Raw genomic sequence first — 22,619 nt, forward strand, 5'->3', positions numbered from 1 at the left:
CCAATTTAAAGTTTACTAAGTAATAAAGGCAGGTTTTCGCTTTTGATGTTTGTTGACTCTTGAATTAGTCACAGAGCCTTTTTTGAACTTTTTTTCTGGAGATATATGTGTAGGGCATTTCTTTTTCTTTCTAGAAGATTTTAGTATCGCAAGAGTAGGTCTACTTATATATTTTCTTTATGGTCTGTGTTAGTGTTAAAAACTCAAGAGTTGTTAGTGGAATACTGATTTCCCTGGTCATGTGATGATTCATCTCAAAAAGATCTTGAGAAAAGCACACATTTAATCTGCAAATGATCTTTATAAGGTCACATTCGAAGGAGGGACAGATAATATTTGTGAAAGGTACATGGTACTAGCTTAAAAATGCAAGCAAATCAAGTGTTTTTGGAGACATTTTTTAACTTGTTATATTTTAAATCTGGTATGTTATGAGGAGTGTTATGTTTTTCAATGAATTGTCATTAACATTGATTGCATGTTATACGTTGGGTATTGTATGTAATGCTGAGCAATTTTAGTTTCATTTTGTTGTTGAAAGGAAGTATATCTTTTTTCCAGAGGTATTAGGCAAATAATGCATTTTAACCTAAACTCTGTGAAGTTAATGCATTTACGTTTAAATAGGGAGAATGGGGCGCCTGGGTGGCTCAGTGGGTTAAGTGTCTGACTTCCGCTCAGGTCTTGATCCCAGGGCAGTGGGATGGAGCCCCGCATTGGGCTCCCTGCTCAACGGGGAGCCTGCATCTCCCTCTCCTGCTCTCCCTGCTTGTGCGCGCTCTCTCTCTCTGTCAAATAAATAAATAAAAGCTTTAAAAATAAATGGGGAGAACAGGTGGGTTGGTGTGTGTAGCCCCGGATGTAAATGTAGACTCTTATTGGGAGGCTCTGCTGGATTTGGACCTTGGAGGGGGGTGGGTACTGTAGCTTTTGCAGATTGTCGGTCACCCTATTCTTGGGTGGCCTGCTGCCTTTTCTCTATCCTTCAGTCATCAGTTAGAGACTACGCAGGATTGGGAAGGTAGCAGTGGCATGAGCCAGGATGGTAGGAATTATGGTACTGGTTTCTGGGAGTCATCAAAAGGTGATGTTCAGTCTACCACTCTACCTACAATCCACAATTCCTGCCTACCCTCATGATAAGCCTGGTCAAGGTGAATGGAAATGGGGAGCAGAACTAACACATACTGAGTACCCACTTTATTGGAAACTGTGCAGGCCTTTCATACGTGTTTATTATGAGGTAGGTATTCTCTCTGTTTTTGCTGGTGGAAGAGCTGAGGCTCAGAGGTTAAGAAAATTAGTGATGGTAAATGACTGAAACAGGACATAAAATAGTTGGTTGATGCAATCTTAGCAAAATATGAAAACATTTGGTCCTTTCTAATTTTAATTGGATACTTCAAAGCTTATATTTCAGGCTTCATCATAATGTCCCCTTGTTAATTCCCTGCCTATTCCACATCTCTCTCTTGCTCTCTCCACTTCGCGCTCTCCATTTTAGTCTCACTGATCTTTTTATTCCTCAAACAAATCCAGACCTGTTCCCACTTTCAGACTGTTGGATTAGTTTCCCGCTCTGGGCTCCTCTTTTGCTGATACCATATCCTTCCTGTAATTTCAACTCTTAGTCCAAAAACACCTCAGAGAAGCTTTCCCTGTTCACTATTCTAAAGGAGTCGTTCAGGGGATGCCTGGGTCGCTCAGTCGGTTAAGCATCTCCCTTTGGCTCAGCTCATGATCTCAGGGTCCTGGGATTGAGCCCCGAGTCAGCCTCCCTGCTTAGTGGGGAGCCTGCCTCTCCCTCTGCTGTTCCCCCAGCTTGTGCCGTCTCTCTTTACCAAATAAATAAAGTCTTTAAAAAAAAAAAATAAAGGAGTCGTTCAGCATTTTCTTACTCTATTACTCTATTTAAATTCTCTGCATAGAGCCTGATATTTTTCTTTCTTTTTATTGAAGTATAAATGACATGTAATATTAGTTAGTTTCAGGTGTATAACATAGTCTATATTTGTATACATTGCAGAATGATCACCACAGGTAATAGTTACCATCCTGTCACCATACAAAGTTACAAAGCTGTCCTCACAAATTTTTTTCTTTCAATGAGAACTTTTAAGATTTACTCTCTTAACAATGCTGAATTATCCAATACATATTGTATTTTTTTAATTTTATTTATTTATTTGAGAGAATGAGATAGAGCATGAGAGGGGGGAGGGTCAGAGGGAGAAGCAGACTCCCCACCGAGCAGGGAGCCTGACACGGGACTCGATCCCGGGACTCCAGGACGTATTATTGACTGTGGTCACCAAGCATTACATTCCCCATAAGTGAAGTTTATGCTTTTTGACTCCCTTCACCCATTTTGCTGACCTCCCAACCTCCTCTCCCCTCTGGCAACCACAAATTTGTTCTCTGTGAGTTTTGTTTTGTTTTTGCATGTTTGTTTTATTTATCAAATTCTACATATAAGTGAAATCATAAGGTATTTGTCTTTCTCTGTCTGGCTTATTTCACAGCAGAATACCCTCAAGGTCCATCCATGTTATCACAGATGGTGAGATTTCATTCTTTTTTATGGCCCAGTAGTGTTCTGTTGAACATACATACCACATCTTCTTTATCCATTCATCAGTCCATGGACACTTAGATTGTTTCCATATGTTGGCTATTGTAAATAGTGCTGCAGTGAACACGGGTGCATGTCTTTTCAAATTAGTTTTGTTTTCTTCAGATAAATAGTGGAATTACTGGATCGTATGGTAGTTCTCTTTTTAATTTTTTTGAGGAATCTCCATACTGGTTTCTGTATGGCTGCATCAATTTACATTCCCACCAAGAATGCATGAGGGCTCCCTTTTCTCTGCATCCTTGCCAACACTTCTTTCTTTTTGATACTAGCCATTCTGACACGTATAAGGTAATATATCTCATTGTGGTTTTGATTTGCAGTTTCCTGATGATGAGTGATCTGTATGTCTTCTTTGGAAAAATGTCTATTGATATCCTTTGCTCACATGAAAATCAGATTGTCTGTCTTTTTGTCATTGAGTTGTGTGAGTTCTTTAATGTTTTGGATGTTAACCCCTAATCAGATACATGATTTGCAAATATCTCCTCCCATTTGGTAGGTGGCCTTTTCATTTTGTTGATGATTTCCTTTACTGGGCAAAAACTTTTTAGTGTGATGTTGTCCCCTTTAATTTTGCTCTCTTGCCCTTGCTTTTGGAGTGAGATCCAAAAAATCATCACCAAGACCATTGTCAAGGAGCTTACCACCTATGTTTTCTTCTGGGAGTTTTATGGTTTCAGGTCTTAGAACTTCATATTTTTCTTGAATTCATTTTTTTGGTTTATTGCCTGATGATGGCTCTCAGACTCAGGCATGTTGTCCTTTTACTTCTCTGTCCTGGTGCTTGACATATATTTGCTGAATGGGTGCCTTGAGAAAAAACAAAACCATCAGGAACATTCCTCCCTTCAACTTAACTGCCTTCATCTGTCTGAATTTGTCTTTCAGTTTGCCCTCACTCCCTTCTGTTTTAGAGGATGGAGATGTCCCTTCTTTTAATGATGTTTAATGTTCCTAGCTGTATTGTAGATCTCATTTCCTGTTGTCTTCCCAGAAACCTTAGCTTTTCACTTACCTCTTTTTCTTCTGGTTCTTTCTCCATGTCCAATTTTCTGTGAAAATAAAAACCTTCAATTATATACCTTTTGTAGTCTTCGCTAGATCTTGAGATCTTAGTCTCATTGTCAGTCTCCTCTGCCTTCCTCCATGAACTGACCTCAGGAAGGTTTCGTTTTGATTATTTTTATTATAAACATATATTCTGTAAAAACATATTCTGAATTACAAACACCTGGCTTACAAAGGAGGTTTGGGAATGTAACACTTATAAATTGGAGACTATTTTTTTTATTAGTATGAGTTTTTAATTCTTGGACTTAGAATATAGTTGTCCTCTGTGGTAGTCTTTTTTCTTGGCTGTGTTGTTCCCTTTTGGCTTGAAATATTTAATAGGATGAGCAGCTTCCTCAAACACTGCTAAAATATTCATACATCAGATATTTTTGTTGATTCAGCTTGTGTTTAGTAGGATTATATGGGGCTGTTTTTTCAAGAGTTGAGGAAATGGTATATACAGAGAATAAAATACCTAGCTTTAAAAATTTAATATCTGACTCATCATTTGATGAGTCATTGATGATTAGTTATTAAATGGGAATTTTGCAGTTATTCTAACTGAACCTAATGTTTCCACTTCTGGGGGAATCTCTCTGAAGGAAATAATCAGATGTATAAAAGAATAACATGCTCAGCAATGTTCATCACAGTGATCCTTATAATAGTAAAGACTTGAAAACAACATAAATGTTAAAACAGAGTGTGGGGTGGGGTGGGGTGGGATGGTTAAGATATATTTTGGTATATCCATAGGATGGAATCATTTAGACATCTCATCTCAAGCTTATAATGAGTTTTTGTTTTTGTTTTTTTTTAAGATTTTACTTATTTATTTGACAGAGACAGCAAGAGAGGGAACACAAGCAGGGGGAGTGGGAGAGGGAGAAGCAGGCTTCCCGCCGAGCAGGGAGCCTGATGTGGGGCATGATCCCAGAACCCTGGGATCATGACCTGAGCCGAAGGCAGACGCTTAACGACTGAGCCACCCAGGCGCCCCGCTTATAATGAGCTTTTGTTGACACAAGGAAATAGATGTTTTTAAGTGTGAAATAAAAACAAGATGTGAGACTTTGCTTCTACCAGTGTTAGATAATGTCAGATTGTTTCAAACCAAATATATTGCTGACAACTAGAAAAGCTAGAAGGCATTGAAGAGCCATAAAAGCAGTAAGGAATTATGAGGCCAAGTTCCAGAAGATAAGGAAAGCTCTGAGAAGTTAGCCTGATGTTTGAGGCTGCCTTGTCCATGAGATCATGGCTGATTTTGGAAGTGACAGTTGAGAGGCTGAGTAGAGTTTTCAAAAGGCTGATGTCAGGGAGGACAAAAAATTGGAATTAGAGCCTCCCAGGGTAGAGAGCCCTGGGAAACTCTTGGTTTTGGGGTTGATTTCCTCAGGGCCTAAATTGTAGGAGTAAGGGTAAAACAAGTAGACTAGTCTTTATAGGGACTGAAGCCCAACTTTTCAGTTTTTTCAGTTCTGGATAAGATTAAGATGATCTGGGAATCCTGATGTCCCTAGCCTGTCTGCTTGCCAGAAGCAAAAGTAAAACCTTTCTGAATAACATCATCCATGGTCTCAGATTGTGTCTATATTTTCTTATATATAGTGTCCAACATTCAATAAAAAAATAACCAGGCATGTGAAAAGACTAAACGCAACTGGAAACTGAGAGGAAAAATTGACAATAGAAGCCCATAGGACAGGCAGAGATATTTGAATTATCAATCATGGACTTAAAAAATGTATGATTAATGTGTTAGAGGAACTAAAGACAAAATGTTGACATTTGAAATAAATAGAAATTCTGAAACTGAAAAACACAGCTGATTATTAAGAACCCCGTGAATGGGTTTACCAGCATAGATATAGCTGAAGAGAAAATTAGTGAAGTGAAAGATAAATTAGGGAATAAATCCAGACTAAGCCACTGAGAGAGGCAAAGGATGGAGAAGACAGAAAAGAGTGTAAAAAACATGGAACATGGTGAAAAGTTCTTATGGATTAGGTCATTGAAGTTCCAGAAGGAGAGAAGAAAGTAAATGGCACAGAAGCAATTACAGGCATACCTCATTTTATTGTGCTTTGCACATATTGCATTTTTTACAAATTGAAGCAAGCCTCTTTACAAATTCAAGCAAGTCTCACCACTCCATTTTTCCAACAGCATTTGCTCACTTTGTGCCATATGGTAAATTCTTCCAATATTTCAAACTTTCTCATTTATGTTTGTTACAGTGATCAGTAATCTTTGATATTACTATTCTAACTGTTTTAGGGCGCCACGAACCACACCCATGAGAATGGTGAACTTTTTTTTTTTTTTAATTGAGCTCTACACCCACTGTGGGGCTTGAACTCAAGACCCCAAGATCAAGAGTTGTATGCTTAAAAAAAAAAGTTGTATGCTCTACTGACTGAGCCAGCCAGGCACCCCTGAAATGGAAGACTTTTTTTTTTTTTAGGATTTTATTTATTTATTCTACAGAGGGAGAGACACAGTGAGAGCAGGAACACAAGCAGGGGGAGTGGGAGAGGGAGAAGCAGGCTTCCAGCTGAGCAGGGAGCCCGATGCGGGACTTGATCTCAGGACCCTGGGATCATGACCTGAGCCGAAGGCAGACGTTTAATGACTGAGCCCCTGAAATGGCAAACTTAATTGATAAATGTTCTGTGTTCTGACTACTGACCAGCTCTTCCCCATCTCTCTCCCTCTCGTTTGGCCTCTCTTATTTCCTGAGACACAACAATATTGAAATTAGGACAATTAATACTCCTATATTGGCCTCTAAGTATTCAAGTGAAAGGAAGAATTGCACATCTCTCACTTTAAATCAAAAGCTAGAAATGATTAAGCTTAGCGAGGAAGGCACCTCTAAAGCTGAGACAGGCTGAAAGCTACACCTCTTGCACCAGTTAGCCAAGTTGAGTGCAAAGAAAAAGTTCTTGAAGGAAGTTAAAAGTGCTAGCTACCCCAGTGAATACATGAAAGATAAAGTGAAACATTTACTGCCCAGGAGGAGAAAGTTTGAGTGGTCTGGATAGAAGATCAAATTAGCCCCAACAGTCCCTTAAGTCAAAGCCTAATCCAGAGCAAGGCCCTGGCTCTCTTCAATTCTGTGAAGGCTGAGAGAGGTGGGGGGAAGCTGCAGAAGAAAAGCGTGAAGCTAGCAGGGGCGGGTTCATGAGGTTTAAGGCAAGAAGCCGTCTCCATAACATAGAAGTGCAGATTGAAGCAGCGAGTGCTGATGTAGAAGCTGCAGCAAGTTCTCCAGAAGATCTAGCTCAGATAGTGGAGGTGGCTCCACAAAACAACAGCTATTTCAGTGTAGACTGCACAGCCTTCTATTGGACGAAGATGCCATCTAGGACTTCCATATCTAGAGAGAAATCAAAGCCTGGCTTCAAAGTTTAGTCTGACTCTCTTGTTAGGGGCTCATGCAGCTGGTGACTTTAACTTGAAGCCAGTACTCATTTACCACTCCAAAATCCTAGGGCCCTTAAGAATTATGCTAAATCTACTCGACCTTTGCTCTGTAAATGGAACAACAAAGCCTGAATGATAGCACAGCTATTTACAGCATGGTTTACTGAATATTTTAAGCCCACTGTTGAGACTTCCTGCTCAAAATTTATTTCAAAATATTACTGCTCATTGACATTGTACCGAGTCACCCAAGAGCTCTGATGGAGATGTAGAATGAGATGAGTGTTTTCATGTCTGCTAACAAGCATCCATTCTGCAGCCCATGGATTAAGGAGTCATTACGACTTTCAAGTCTTATTCAAGAAATACATTTCATAAGGCTATAGCTGCCGTGGATAGTGTATTCCTCTATGGAGCTAGGCAACATTAATTGAAAACCTCTAGAAAGGATGCCATTAAGAACATTCGTGATTCATGAGCTCAAAATACCAACATTAACAGGAGTTGGGAAGAATTTGATTACAACCTTCGTGTATGACTTTGAGGGGTTCAAGACTATAGCAGAGGAAGTACCTGCAGATGTGGTGGAAACAGCGAGAGAACTACAATGAAGTGGAGCCTGAAGATGGGACTGAGTTGCTACAGTCTCCTGATAAAACTTGAACGGATGAAGGGTTGCTTCTTACAGACGAGCAAAGAAAGTGGTTTCTTGAGATGAAATCTACTTCTAGGGAAGGTGCTATGAAGATTGTTGAAGTGACGACGAAAGACTTAGAATACTACATAATTAATAAAGCTGTGGCAGGCTTTGAGAGGATTGAAAGATTTTGAAAGACTTTCTGCTGTGGGTATAATGCTATCAAATAGCACCACATGCTATAGAGAACTCACTCATGGAAGGAAGAGTCAGTCGAGGCAGCAGACTTCACTCTTGTCTTATTTTAAGAACTTGCCACAGCCACCTCAGCCTTCAACAGCCTCCACCCTGATGAGTGAACAGCCATGGACATTGAGGCGGGACCCTCCACCACAAAAAAGTTACAACTCACTAAAAGCTTAGATGATGCTTAGCGTTTTGTAACAATAAAGTATTTTTTAATTAAGGTATGTACGTTTTTTTAGGACCTACTACTATTGTATACTTAATAGATTACAGTATAGTATAAACTTAACTTTTATATGCACTGGGAAGCCAAACTACTCATTTGATTCACTTTGTTGAGAGAAGTGCTTTATCGTGGTGGTCTGGAATCGAACCTGCGATACCTCTGAAGTATGCATGTATGTTCTGGATATATGTATGTATTACAGATACATTCTTTGATTCTCTACATGTTTTTACTCTTTATAGGGTATCTTGATAAACAAGTTTTTTTTTTTTAAAGATTTTATTTATTTATTTGAGAGAGAGAGAATGAGAGATAGAGAGCACGAGAGGGAAGAGGGTCAGAGGGAGGAGCAGACTCCCTGCCGAGCAGGGAGCCCGACGTGGGACTCGATCCCGGGACTCCGGGATCATGACCTGAGCCGAAGGCAGTCGCTTAACCAACTGAGCCACCCAGGCGCCCGATAAACAAGTTTTTATAAAGTAGAATTTTAATTAACTTTTTTATGTGTGTGGTTAATACTTTTTATAGTCCTGTTTAAGAAAATTTTCTCTATAGTGAAGATAATTTTCTTATATTATCTTCTAAAGCTTTATAGATCTGCCTTTCACATTTAGCTCTATAACCCAAGGTCTACTTTTTTGGTTGGTGTGTGTGTGTGTGTGTGTGTGTGTGTGTGTGTGTGTGTGTGTGTGTGTGTGTGTGTGTGTGTGTGTGTGTGTGTGTGTGTGTGTGTGTGTGTGTGTGTGTGTGTGTATGGTGTTTTGTATTTTGGTATAGTGTAGGGTGAGGGCTTAGTTTATTTTTTCTATATGGATACCCAATTGTTCCACTACTATTTTTGGAGAAGACCACTCCTTTGTGTTAAGTGAAGGGCCTATATACGTGTGGGTCTCCTTCTAGACTTTTCCCTTCCACTAATTTATTTCTCTTTCCCAGACACAGAAAAATCCATGTAAGTGGAAAATACAAAATAAGATGGTAGGAATAAATACAAATTTATTAGTCATTATTAACAAATATAAAATGTACTAAACTCACTAGTTTAAAAACGAAGACTGTTACATTGGGTTTTAAAAATACTGCTACAGGGCGCCTGGGTGGCTCAGTTGGTTGGGCGACTGCCTTCGGCTCAGGTCATGACCCTGGAGTCCCGGGATTGAGTCCCGCATCGGGCTCCCTGCTCATCAGGGAGTCTGCTCCCTCTGACCCTCCCCCCCTCATGTGCTCGCTCGCTCTCACTCTCTCTGTCACATAAATAAATAAAATCTTTAAAAAAAAAATACTGCTACATGTTCTTTAAAAGAAACCTACATAAAACATAAGAACTCAGAAGGTGAATGTAAAATATGGGAAAAAGAATTATTAGGCAAATTCTGGAGGTCTTTTTTTTTTTTTAAGCATTCTCTACACCCAGCGTGGGGGCTGGAGGTCCTTTATATGGCAAGGAATGGTATCTCAGTTGAGCTCCATGGGGTTCAAGGCCCCTCTGCTCCCAGACCCTAGTGGCTGTTATAACTCTGGGCTCTACATTACTTCCCAGGGCAGCAATGTTCTTTTTTTTTTTTTTTAATGATTTTTATTTATTTATTTGACAGAGACACAGCGAGAGAGGGAACACAAGCAGGGGGAGAGGGAGAGGGTGAAGCAGGCTTCCTGTGGAGCAGGGAGCCCGATGTGGGGCTCCATCCCAGGCCCCTGGGATCATGACCTGAGCCGAAGGCAGACACTTAATGACTGAGCCACCCAGGCACCCCAGCCATGTTCTTTATGTCTATCCTTGGGAATTTTTTTTATTATGTTGTCGGGTGAGCTATGCATTTAAAATGAACTTGTCCTAGTTCATCTAGCACCTTTTAGGCGTTGGTGCAATGTCTTCCTCCCCCCTGCAGTGTTTAGTCTGCTATGTAATTTCTTTTCTTTTTTTTAAGATTTATTTTTACGTCCTCTCTGCACTCATTGTGGGGCTCAAACTCACAACCACAAGATCAAGAGTCGCACACTCCACTGACTGAGCCAGCCAGGCCCCCCTTGTCTGCTATGTAATTTCTGGACCATTAGTCTCTCATATGGTTTTAAGAACCCACCCTCCTAGGCGAACCACTAAAAATGCAAACTAATTGCCCATGGGCAGGGGTGTTATGGATCATTTCTTATGGTCTTCGACGTGCATTTTTTAATATTTCTGCAACAGAGCACATATTTTATTACTTTTTTTTAAATTGAAAAAGGAAATTATCCTTAAGATCCTCCAAGTAATAGCCCTTCTTTTCCATTTGTTGCAGGTGGTGCGATTGTGTCAGAACCCAAAGCTGGCGCTAAAGAATAGCCCACCTTATATCTTAGACCTGCTGCCAGATACCTACCAGCATCTCCGCACTATCTTGTCAAGATATGAGGGGAAGATGGAGACACTTGGAGAAAATGAGTATTTTAGGGTGTTCATGGAGAATTTGATGAAGAAAACTAAGCAGACCATAAGCCTCTTCAAGGAGGGGAAAGAAAGAATGTATGAGGAGAATTCTCAGCCTAGGTAATGGTAAATACTACACAAATATTTATTCAGGTCTGTGACTGCCTAAATGGGTAACACTTAGAAGTAGCTGTGACTTGGTTTGAATTTTTAGGTCAACGAAAATGCAAAGTTGACATTTGATTTAAAGGTGGGTTTTATATCAAACGTTGCCTTGGAGGATGTTGAACCCCCCTCTGAAAAGTCAGTGCCTTTTAGTCGTGAAGACGAGTTGGAGGCATAGGTCCGTTAGGGACCCCGAAGATCATGAAAGTAATAGGGGGGGTAGGTGAGAGTTTGAAGGAAGGTCGAGGTAAAGCTGAGGCTGGGAGTCAACAATAAGAGGGCAGATTTTGCCAGAGCTGTAGCTTATTTAGGGAAGTCAAACGTATGGAATAATAATAGGTAACCCCCCCTTTTTTTTAAATCAAAAGTGAAATGACATTTCTTTTATAGGTAACTTTTCCAGTAGAATAGATAGTGACAAATGTAGTTAATTCAGTAAGTATTTGACGGACTCCTATGTATTCTTTTATATTTATTACTGTATTGGGTATCCCATATGTTACTAGTTTGGCTATTATGAATTATATACTGGGAGAGAAATGGGTTGATTGTAGGTATAGTTACATTTGGTTTGGTCCAGTTGGAAATATTAACTCATCTAGGACAAGTAATAAAATGTAAATTCCACTAGAACTTTGTAGGTAGTAAATTAACTCTCAAGGAGTGACATGAATTAGGAAGAACAGTAATTTTTGAGGGCATTAAGTAAGCATGTATTACTCAAGCACTAACTTACTAAATGGTATCCTTATAGCCTACCTACCACTCCTTTGACTCTGTTGACTTAGATTCTGGAAACCCTCATCTCTTTGTTAAAATTTTACCCACATCATTATTCATAAGTTTAGTACGTCAGATTACTCAGGTTTGGTCCAGAGTATCAGTCTTTTCTCATTAAAAAGATTTCTGGTGACTGAATTCAATCTGTAGGAACCTTTGTAACTTCTAGTTTATATGAAAATGAACTTTATTCTTTTTAAATATTCAAATTTTATGACTTTTGTTAAGATAAAACCTGACTCTGTGGATTGTAGCTAATTGGTGGTTTTGTATTGCTGAATTTTTAAAAAATAGTTTTACTTTATTTACTTTAATTTAAAAATTTAACTTAGCACCTACAGCAGACTAGGTTCTAACTGTAGGAGGTGAAAAGGGGAGTGAAGCTTCTAATTATGATGTACTGAGGTAGATGCTTTAATAGAGAGGTACAAAAGGCTACGTGAACGCAGGTTTGCCTTGTGGTGTCAGGGCATGTGGCACAAAGGAAGTGTGATGTGAGCTAGGCTGTAGAAGGCGAGTAGAAATTTTCTAATCAGAGAAGTGAAAAAAAGGCCTTTACCACAGGTGCGTGAACTTGCGCAGGCTCTGTATGTTGAAGGAACATGAGCAGTCTGGTTTGGCTAGAATTGGGAAAGACAAGGGAGCCGTGACTACAGATGGGAGTCAGGATGTAAGTGTTCTCTTACTTCTAGACATTCCCCCCGTGCATAATAGGCTTCTATAGAAGAGTTGTTGTTGTTGTTGGTAAAGAGCACTTTTATAGTGAAATAAAAATTGTAGATTTTCCAGTTTTAGAGCATACTGAACATTATTTAACATTTTTTTTTTCCGATGGATTGTTCATCCCTGAGAGACAGTATGGTGTACTGGTTAAGAGAATGGACTCTGAAGCCTGCGTTTGGATCTTAATTTTGCCACTTAGCTCTGTGATCCCTGTTTCTGCATCTGTAAAATGAGCTAACAGTAGTACTTTCTTTGTAGGGTTGTTGGGAGTTATTAAATGAGTGAGTAAATGTTCAGTACTTAGAGTGGTGATTGGCACAATGAAAGTAATAAGTGGGTTAGCTCTAATTTTAATCGTCATCCTCATTTTCTTTACTGTAAACATACACTGTGTATTAGTGAGACTGCCAGATCATAATGAAGTACGTAGACCAATTTAGCCTTAATAAGTGGCCCCAGACTATTGCTTTCAAGTTCTTTAGCCATTGTTTTTAACCTTCCTCTCAGTATGTTTGTCTATCAGTTTTATTACCCATAATAGGAAGTTTTTAATACACTGTGGGCTTTGAGGTCTGTACAAGTTATATGTAAAGTGAGAATAAATAAATTTCAGTTGCGATTCAGTTTTTTTTTTTTTTTTAAAGGAAAATGTATGGCTTTGCTCTGTGACCTTTGTGAGCTGTATTTCGGTTCCTTAAAGACTTTTTTCCTCATCAGTTTTTTAAATTGAGATATTAACATATCATAAAATTCACCCTTTTACAGAATGTAATTCGGTGGTTTTTGGTATGTTCACAAAGTCGTGTAACCGTCCCCAGTATCTAATTTCAGAATGTTTCCATCATCTCAACAAGAAACCCCACACTCATTCGCAGTCACTGCCCATTCCCCACTCCTGCTTCTCCCTCAGCCCCTGGCAGTCACAAATACCTACTTTCTGTCTCTGAAGATTTGCCTGTTTTAGAAGTGGACTTGGAACGTGTGGCCTTTTTTGTCTGACTTTCCTAGCACATATTTTCACAACTCATTCATGTTTTAGTGTGGGTCAGTACGTCTTTCCTTTTTAATGGCTAAATAATACTCGATTGCATGGATATACCACATTTTGATTATGGACATTTGGGTTGTTTCCCCTTGATATAATGAATAATGCTGCTATGAACATCTGCATACAAGTTTTTGTGTGGCTATATGTTTTCAGTTCTCTTGGGTAAATACCTGGGAGAGGAATTGCTAAGTCATATGGTAATTCTAGTTTAACTTTTTGAGGAACCGTTGACTGTTTATCACAGCAGCATTTTACATTCTTCCAACGATGTATGAGGAGAGTTCCAGTTTCTCACCAACACTTGTTATTTTTTTGTTTTTGTTTTTGTTTTTGTTTTTTTATAGCTGTCCTACTGGTATGAAGTAGCTATCATTGTGGTTTTGATTTGCATTTCCCTAATGAGTAATAATATGAGCTTTTTTCATGTGTATATTTTCTTTGGAGGATTGTCTATTCAAATCCTTTGCCCAGTTGGGGTTCTTTTTCTTTTTACTGTTGAGTTGTAGAGTTCTTTACATATTCTGGATACTAGACCCTTGTCAGATATATGATTTACAGAATTTTATTCCCATTCTGTGGGTGGTCTTTTCACTTTCTTTTTAGTGTCATTTGAAGCACGAACAATTTTAATTTTGGTGAGGTCCATTACTTTTTCGTTGGTTACTTGTGCTTTTGCTATCATGGCTAAGAAACCATTGCTTAATCTGATGTCATGAAGATTCTGCCTGTGATCATTTTGAGTTAATTTTTGTATGTGGGGCGGAAGGTAAGAGTCCAACTTTATTATTTTGCATATGGGTATCCTTTAGTGCCAGCACTGTTTATTGAAAAGAACATTCTTTCCCCATTGAATTGGCTTGATGCCTTTGTCAGAAGTCAATTGTATGAAGGTTTATTTCTAGGTTCTCTGTCTTCTTTGCATTGGTTATATGTCTATCCTTAGACCAGTACCCACACCATCTTGATTACTGTAGCTTTGTAGTAAAGTTTTGGAATTAGCAAGTGTGAGTCCTCCAACTTTGTTCTTCTTTTTCAAGATGGTTTTGGCTATTTGAGGTCCCTTGAGATTCCTTATGAGTTTTAGGATCAGTTCACCAATTTCTGCACAAAGGGTGGCTGTTATTTTCTTAGGAATTGCATTGGACTGGTACATCTGTTTGGGAAGTATTGCTATCTTAACACTAAGTCTTCCGATCTATGAACATGGGATGTTTTTCCATTTGTTAAGGTCTTTTAAAACCCATCTTTCAGCCGTGTTTTTGTAGTTTCCAGTGTACAAGTTTTTCACCTCCTTGGTTTAATTTATTCCTAAGTAGGCATGCTGGGTGTCTCAGTTGGTTAAGTGGCCAACTCTTGGTTTCAGCTCAGGTCCTGGGGTTGAGCCCTGCATTGGGCTCTGCACTCAACAGGGAGTCTGCTTGAGGATTCTCTATCTCCCTCTCCCTACCCCGGCGCATTCACACTCTCTCTCTCAATAAATAAATAAAAATCTTTTAAAAATTAAAATTAAAAAATAAGTCTTAAAAAATTTTATTTCTGGGCACCTGGGTGGCTCAGTCGGTTAAGTGTCTGCCTTTGGTTCCAGCCATGATCCCCGAGTCCTGGGATTGAGTTCTGCTTTGGGGCTCCCTTCTTGGTGGGGAGCCTGCCTCTCCCTCTCCCTCTCCTGCTCCCTCTGCTTGTGCTCTCTCCTTCTTAAAAAAAATTTTTTTTATTCCTAAGTGTTTTATTCTTTCTGATGCAAATGCGATTGTTTTCCCAATTTCATTTTTGGATAGTTTATTACTGGTATATAGAACACAATTGATTTTTGTGTATTGATTTTGTATCCTGTAACTCTGCAGGACTCATTTATTGATTCTAGTAGCTTCTTACTGGATTCCTTGGGATTTTTTTTACAAACAAGATCGTGTCATGTGCAAATAGAGAAAGTTTTACTACTTCTCCTTTATGGATGCCTTTTATTTTTTTTCTTGCTTAGTTGTGGTGACTAGAACTTCATGTTGAATAGAATTTATGTTGAATAGAAGTGGTGAGAGCAGACATCCTTGTCTTGTTCTTGATACGAGGAGGAAAGCTTTCAGTCTTTCACCATTGAGTATGATGTTAGCTGTGGGATTTTCATAGATGTCCTTTATCAGGTTGAGAAGGTTTTCTTCTGTTCCTTGTTTAGTGTTTTTCATCATGATAAAGGGTATTACAGGCCTTTTATGCTTCGTTCCTGGTTTTTCTTCTTGGGAGAGAGAAATTTGTGGACTTGTAAAATTCTAGAAAAAGTGACTATGTTAACTATGTTAAGTTGCACTAAGGGCAAGGAGTATCTGAAACCAGGATTGGAAGTGTTGCCGGGACTCTGCATTCTCTTGGTGCAAATTGACGTCTGAACTGCTGGAAAACTGACCTCTGCTACATCCAACATTTACATCGTATGGGGTTTCCACTGTAGCAGAACATTTGACTCTTAGTTTCAGTTTTGACTTTGGCTTGCTATAGATCAGTTGGTTATCCCTGAACCAGTCAACTCGAAAGAAAAGGTAAGTGCTGTGATTAGTCCAGCGTGGGCCAGGTGTCACCTCTAGATGAACCTGCTGTGGCTTGGGGAACACACATGTTTCCCTAAAGCTGTATGCACAAGGGAATTTGTTCCTAGGCTGGATGTTGAAGAGCTGATCCCTTAAGTCTGCTCTGCATATCTATCAGTATTTAATAGAGTTGCTTCCTGTCTTTATTTTAGGATATTAGGTAAAGTAACTTCTCTAAAGATAAACTTGCCCTTCTTTCTCTTAGACTTTTTATTTAAAAAACGACTTAAACAAAAACTATAAGCTGCTTTCTTGTCTTTGATCTGTAACCCTGTTTTTTGCACCTGTTTTCCTTCTTGCGCAGGATGTTACAGTAGAAGCTGAGTGGGATTCTGCAGTGAAGTTCATTTTAAAACACAGCTGTGAAACTTTGTTGTAACTCTACTGCCTTTTTAGTTATAAGCTGAAATGACCAAGATTTGGTTTTATTGTAATTCAGCTGGGAATAATTCAGAACTAACTAAAAGCTCATGTTCTAACCATTCATTAAAGAAAAAATTAGTCTTGGGTACTCTCTTGGTGGTAAGCACTACCCTAGGAGCAGTGATTGCACACTGGGTAGTACCAACATAGTCCTTCTCTTAGGAGGCTTGTAGTCTAGGGTTTTAGCTTGTTAGGTTTTCGGTGTTTCTCTAGTGGAACAGTGGTGTTTCACAAACTAGACAGAAGTGTTTGTGCTGCTATAGTCTTCCCCTAGCACCCCGAAGAGAAGTTTTCAGTTGGTGTGTCAAATCTTAACCTACCAATAGTGGTAGGTAATGGCAGCTTAGATCTTTGTGTGGAGAAGTTAGGGCTTGGGGCGCACGGCTGGCGTAGTTGGTTAATCGTCTTTTTGATTTCATCTGAGGTCGTGATATCGAGCCCTGCTTTGGGCTCCCCGCTTTGGGCTCTGTGCTCAGCACAAGTCTGCTTAAATTTCTCTCTCCCTCTGTCTCCCCGCCCCCCATGCTCGCTCTCAGTCTCTGTTTCTCTCTCTCTCTCAAATAAATAAATCCTTTTTTTTTTTTTTTTTAAGTAGTTTGGTTTTGGTTAGAAAAGATTCCCACTTAGATTAGGAATGCCTTTCTAATGATTGGGAAAGGGGTGGCACCCCCTTTTTTTGTTCTGGAGAAAGATGATGATGGCTTGAACCAAAGTGATGATGCTGGAGATGGCAGAAAGTAGACCATACTTGATGTGTTTTAAAGCCAGCAAGGGGCACCTGGGTGGCTCAGTCGGTTAAGCCTCTTGATTTTTGGCTCAGGTCATGATCTCAGGGTTGAGGGATTGAGTAGCGCATTGGGCTCTGTGCTCAGTGCAGAGTCTGCTTGGGATTCTCTCTCTCTCTCTCTCTCTCTCTCTCTCTCTCTCTCATCGTCCTCTGGCCCTCCCCCTGCACGTGTGTGTGCTCTCTCTCCACCTCCCCTCAGTAAATAAATAAATAATATCTTAAAAAAAAAAAGCTAGCATAGCATGACTTGTGAATGGATTGGCTAGGTTTCTGGTTTGAGCAATGCGATGTCACAGAAAGGTGTAAAAAGAGTGGAAGGACCTGATCCGGTAGTTACCTTACAATGGTAGCGTTGGCTGCTCTGGGGTAAATGGGTTAGGCTCATGGGGGTAGCAGTGATGGGAGTAGAGGGTTGGGTTACAAGGTTGTCAGCCAGATGGGAGGCAGGATAGCCTGGTCTAGGGAAGGGCTGAAAGGATGAAAAGTAGACAGATTGGAGCAGGAATCAAAAAGAATTGCTGGGGAATTAGACCAGAGGAGGGCAGGAAAAGATGACAGGGAAGGATCAAGATGACGTATAGGTCTCTGTCATTAACTCTGCCGGTGACAGCAGCAGTTGCTAAAATGGGGAATTCAGAGTATAGACGTGGGGAGAGCTAAATTGGGAGTGAGGAGGATCAAGAGTTCCATTTTGGACTTACTTACATTGGAGATATTTTTATGAGCCATCTGAGGCGATAAGTCAAGCAGGCAATTGGCTGTATTAGACTTCGGAATTCAGAGGGAGTGGTGTGGGATAAAGTTAGAAATTTGGTGGCATTCAGAGTAATATTTAAAGCCAAGAGAGTGGACAGAATCATCTAAGGGGAGAGGAGTCGGCAGTGGAGACTGTGCAAGAAAGAAGGGAGTGACTATATTGCAATAGCCACAACGAAAATTTTATAAAAAAGGGGGGGACGCCTGGGTGGCTCAGTCGGTTATGTGTCTGCCTTCAGCTCAGGTCATGATCCCGGGGTCTTGTGATCAAGCCCTGCATTGGGCTCCCTGCTAAGCAGGGAGCCCGCCTCTCCCTCTGCTTCCCCCCCCCCCCCGCCCCCGCCGCTTGTGATCTCTCTCTGTCAAATAAATAAAATCTTAAAAAGAAAATTTTAAAAACCCCTCTTTTTAAATAGAAAATTGACAAAGGAAAGGACTAGTTCACAGAAGAAAAATAAAAGGGCAAATATGAATATTAAAAGAACAGTCTAGTTTGCTAGTCATAAAATAATTTTCTTTGGCCTAAGAAATTGGCAAAAAAAATGGAAAATTGGCTTATAATTAGTGTTTCAAAGGAGGGTGCAGGAAAAGGAGTACTCCCTTACCTGGTTGTGGTAGGAATGAAATCGGTTTAGCCTTTCTGGGGGCTGATATATATAGAAAGATTTAGAATCTCGCTCAGTAGTTCCACTTTTAGAAATTTATCAAAAAGTAGTGAGAAGGGATTTGGATTAAAACATAAAACCATAAAAAAAAACCCCATAAAACTCCTAAAGGAAAATCTAGGGGCGCCTGGGTGGCACAGTCAGTTAAGCCTCCGACTCTTGGTTTCAGCTCAGGTCCTGATCTCAGGGTCGTGGGATCAAGCCCGGCGTGGGGCTCTGTGCTGAGTGGAGTCTGCTTAAGATTCTCTGTCTCAGGGGCACCTGGGTGGCTCAGTCGGTTGAATATCTGCCTTTGGCTCAAGTCCTGATCTCAGGGTTCTGGGATTGAGTCCCAAGTCAGGCTCCCTGCTCAGTGGGGAGGTGGCTCCTCCCTTATCCTCTGCCCTCCCCCCCCCTCGTTTGTGTGCTTGCTCGCAAATGAATAAAATCTTTGAAAAAAAAATCATTTAAAAACAAAAACTGTCTCTCCCTCTGTCCCCCACACCCTGCACGTGTGCCCTCTCTCTCAAATCTTAAAAAAAAAAAAAAAAAAAAAAAAAAAAATCTAGGCAGTAAGCTCTTGGACTTTGGCCTTAGCAATATTTTTCTGGATTGATCTCCTCAGGCGAGAGAAACAAAAGCAAAAATAAACCGTTGAGATGACATCAAATTAAAAAGCTTTTGCACAGTGAAGGAAACCATCAACAAAAAGGCAACCCGCTGAATGGGAGAAAATATCTGCAAGTGATATATCCATTGTGGGGTTAGTAATCAAAATATATAAAGAATTCCTACAACTCGGGGCGCCTGGGTGGCTCAGTCGGTTAAGCGACTGCCTTCAGCTCAGGTCATGATCCTGGAGTCCCGGGATCGAGTCCCACATCGGGCTCCCTGCTCGGCGGGGAGTCTGCTTCTCCCTCTGACCCTCTTCCCTCTCGTGCTATCTCTCATTCTCTCTCTCTCAAATAAATAAATAAAATCTTTAAAAAAAAACAAAAACAAAAAAGAATTCCTACAACTCAATACCAAAAATACAAATAATCTGACTAAAAAATGGGCAGAGGACCTGAACAGGCATTTTTGTGTTACTGAAAGTTAGAGTAAGTTACCCAAGTACGTGTAGCTAGTTAAGTGCCAGAGCCTCTTTTTCTTTTTTTTTTTTTTAAGCTAGTCTCCCAAATGTTTATTACTAATTATTTTGGTTTTCTTTGAATGTAAAGGAATGGTAACGGAATATTCCATTCCCTATTACAGAAATGATCCCTTGGAGGCCACACTTTAAGTATCATATGAAATAGTAAACCACATAGACTCAGACATTAATACATTTTTTTAATTGGTGTGTCTTTTGAACACAGAAATACTCAATAGTGTGATTTACCACAGGATGATGTCTTTACATAACAAGAGAATTTCACTCAAAATATTTCTTACCGGACATAAGCTTGATTATGCTAATAGAGGGAGCATGAAGATCTCCTCCCTTGCCTCCTCTCAGAGTCTGTGATGACTTATAAAACCAGAACATTATAGAGAAGTAGGCAGTGAATGTCAAGTAGAATGTGCAAAAGCTTTTTCTAATCACTTTGCTCTAATAGTGCCAACCAAGACTTGCTCTAAAACCATAATACTTGTGAAGTGCACAACTGCATTTAAATTAGAACATCTTAAAGAACAAGCTCGAAAGCTGGCTACGAGAATGTCTTTTCTGCCAGGCTGTAGTGTACAAAGCAGCAAATGCTTGCTGGGGATACCTAGTGGTATGAAAGTGCATTGTGAACTTTAATCCTGTTTAATCCTGGCAGCTTATTTTTTTTTACTTATTGTGTATTGAAATATTTTTTTTCCAGAAAGTTTAAATCCAGTGTTTTAAATTTGTCAAAGAAATGAAATGAGGAGCCTTCGTTAGCATTTTTCTTTCCTCTTTGTTAAAACCCTCCCTCTCCTCCTTTCACATGCAAAACACCCAGCTTTAGTGTCTAATACAATATACCTGGATGGTTGAAATCCAAGTTTAAGCATCCAGAGTTAATATTCCATAACTCGTTTCCTTCTTACTCTTCGAGCTTCTTCCCCCACTTACTTACATTTAAAATAGCTGGCCTGTGTTTCCTTAGTAAAGTTGAGCCAGATAAGAGCGATCCTTTTCTTTGGTTCTCCTGTTCTGACTTCAAAGAGCATGATTAAAACAGCACCTAGGAAAGAGGATCTTCCATTGTTTGTATTAACTGTGAGCTGAGTTCTCCGCATGAACCTTTGTGCGGGGATCTTTAGACCGACTGTTTGAGTGAATATTCTCTATTTTACATTTTAATCACTGGGTCACGGTTTTGTAGATGAATTTTTTACTTGGAGATCCTGAATGATAAATTAAGGCCCTGCCTTATAGCACAGTTTCTCAATCATTTCCGGCCCATGACACACTCACATGTTGGGAAACACAACATGTTGAGCAGTGATGTTGAGACAGAATAGAATTAGATGTAAGTGGGACTGTCTGTGTGAGCTGGTTTGCCCAGAGTGGAGCCCTCTGCTCTTCACGGTCTATGACCTGAGACAAGGTACTGCTCTTTGCCTCGGATATCTCACTTAAAGGTGTTCTCCTGGGATTGTTGTGTTCTAATAAATATGGTAATATTTGGGAAACACTTAGAATAATACACCGTTCACAGAAAGCAGACCTAGGTATTTGCCTTTTTAAAAAAAATTAGAGGGGCACCTGGGTGGCTCAGTTGGGTAAGCGTCTGCCTTCAGCTCAGGTCGTGATCCCAGGGGCCTGGGATCGAGCCCCGAGTTGGGCCCCGCGTCGTGCTCTGCGTCAGGCTCCCTGCTTATCAGGGAGCCTGCTTCTCCCTCTTCCTCTGCCTGCCCTTGCTTGTGCTCTCTCTCTGTCAAATGAATCAATAAAGTCTTCAAAAAAATTAGAGATCCACAGTCATTGAAAAATAAGGGAAGGAGAAAAGTATTATATTCATTGCCCTATCCACAGAATTATACACTTGAAAATGGTTAAAATAGTAATTTTTATATCATGTATACTTTACCAAACTTTTTCAGAAGCAGTGTCATAATGCAAAGGCTATTGACGTTTTCTTGATCCAAGTGTTCAGTCAGCAAGTAGTTTTGAGAACTTGCTCTCAGTGGACTCAAGGTGAATGTCAGGCTGGAATTCATGGGTGGAGGGACGACAGGTACACAGACGCCCTCTTTTCTCGGTGTCCTGTGGAGAGGAGTGCTTGGGTTGGGGCACAACTGGCTGTACTGTGAGACTGGGCTCCAGGAGAGAGACCCTACCTCCACAACCCACCCTGTACTCTCTCTTTTTATGGGGTTGAGTGTGATGAGTGAGGTAAAAAGTGGAAGTTTAGGAACCACCTGTTTCTAGGAGTTGCTGAGAACCAGCTGTCACGTACCTAGAGACTGTGAGAACCCTTGGGAAGATGTTTAGTAGAAACATCTCCTGGCAGAGGGAAGGAGGAGCCCTTGGTCCTTGTTAGCTCATTGCTGAGCTCATTGCCAGAGAGCACAGGATGACTGATCAGGAGTTAAACCAGTCATCCGGGTGAGATGGTGGTAACTGGGACTAAAGTAGTAACTGGACTGCCATGGAGACAAGAAATCACTGGCTCTATAAAGTGAACATGTTTTGTTTTAATTTTTCTTTTCTTTCTTTCTTTCTTTCTTTCTTTCTTTCTTTCTTTCTTTCTTTCTTTCTTTCTTTCTTTCTTTCTTTCTTTTTCTTTCTTTCTTTCTTTCTTTCTTTCTTTCTTTCTTTCTTTCTTTCTTTCTTTCTTTCTTTTCCTTTTCTTTCCTTTTCTTTCCTTTTCTTTTCTTTTCTTTTCTTTTCTTTCTTTTCTTTCTTTTCTTTCTTTCATTTATTTATTTTAGAGAGAGCTCGCAGGGGTGTAGGTGGACAGCAGGGGCAGAGGGAGGGGGAATCTAAAGCAGTCTCCCTGCTGAGCGTAGAGCCCAACTCAGGGCTCATCTCATGACCCTCAGATCACAACCTGAGCCGAAATCAAGAGTTGGATGCTCGACCAACTGAGCCACCCTGGCACCTCCATATTTTGTTTCT

The 22,619-nt window shown here is 40.1% G+C and overlaps 1 protein-coding gene across 3 annotated transcripts in view; it reads left to right on the forward strand.

The window, feature by feature from the left end:
• The window catches only part of CBL (Cbl proto-oncogene), an 83,018-nt gene that overhangs the window by 10,501 nt on the left and 49,898 nt on the right, over window positions 1-22,619 (forward strand). For 2 of the 3 annotated variants that reach the window (XM_027579215.2, XM_027579216.2), the window contains exon 2: window positions 10,509-10,756. The exons of the other annotated variant lie outside the window; for it this stretch is intronic. In XM_027579215.2, the coding sequence (XP_027435016.2) occupies window positions 10,509-10,756 (248 nt within the window). The remainder of the gene's footprint in view (window positions 1-10,508; window positions 10,757-22,619) is intronic. 3 annotated transcript variants of the gene reach the window in all.

Source organism: Zalophus californianus, chromosome 11 (assembly GCF_009762305.2).
Source record: "Zalophus californianus isolate mZalCal1 chromosome 11, mZalCal1.pri.v2, whole genome shotgun sequence".
NCBI classification, from domain to species: domain Eukaryota; kingdom Metazoa; phylum Chordata; class Mammalia; order Carnivora; family Otariidae; genus Zalophus; species Zalophus californianus.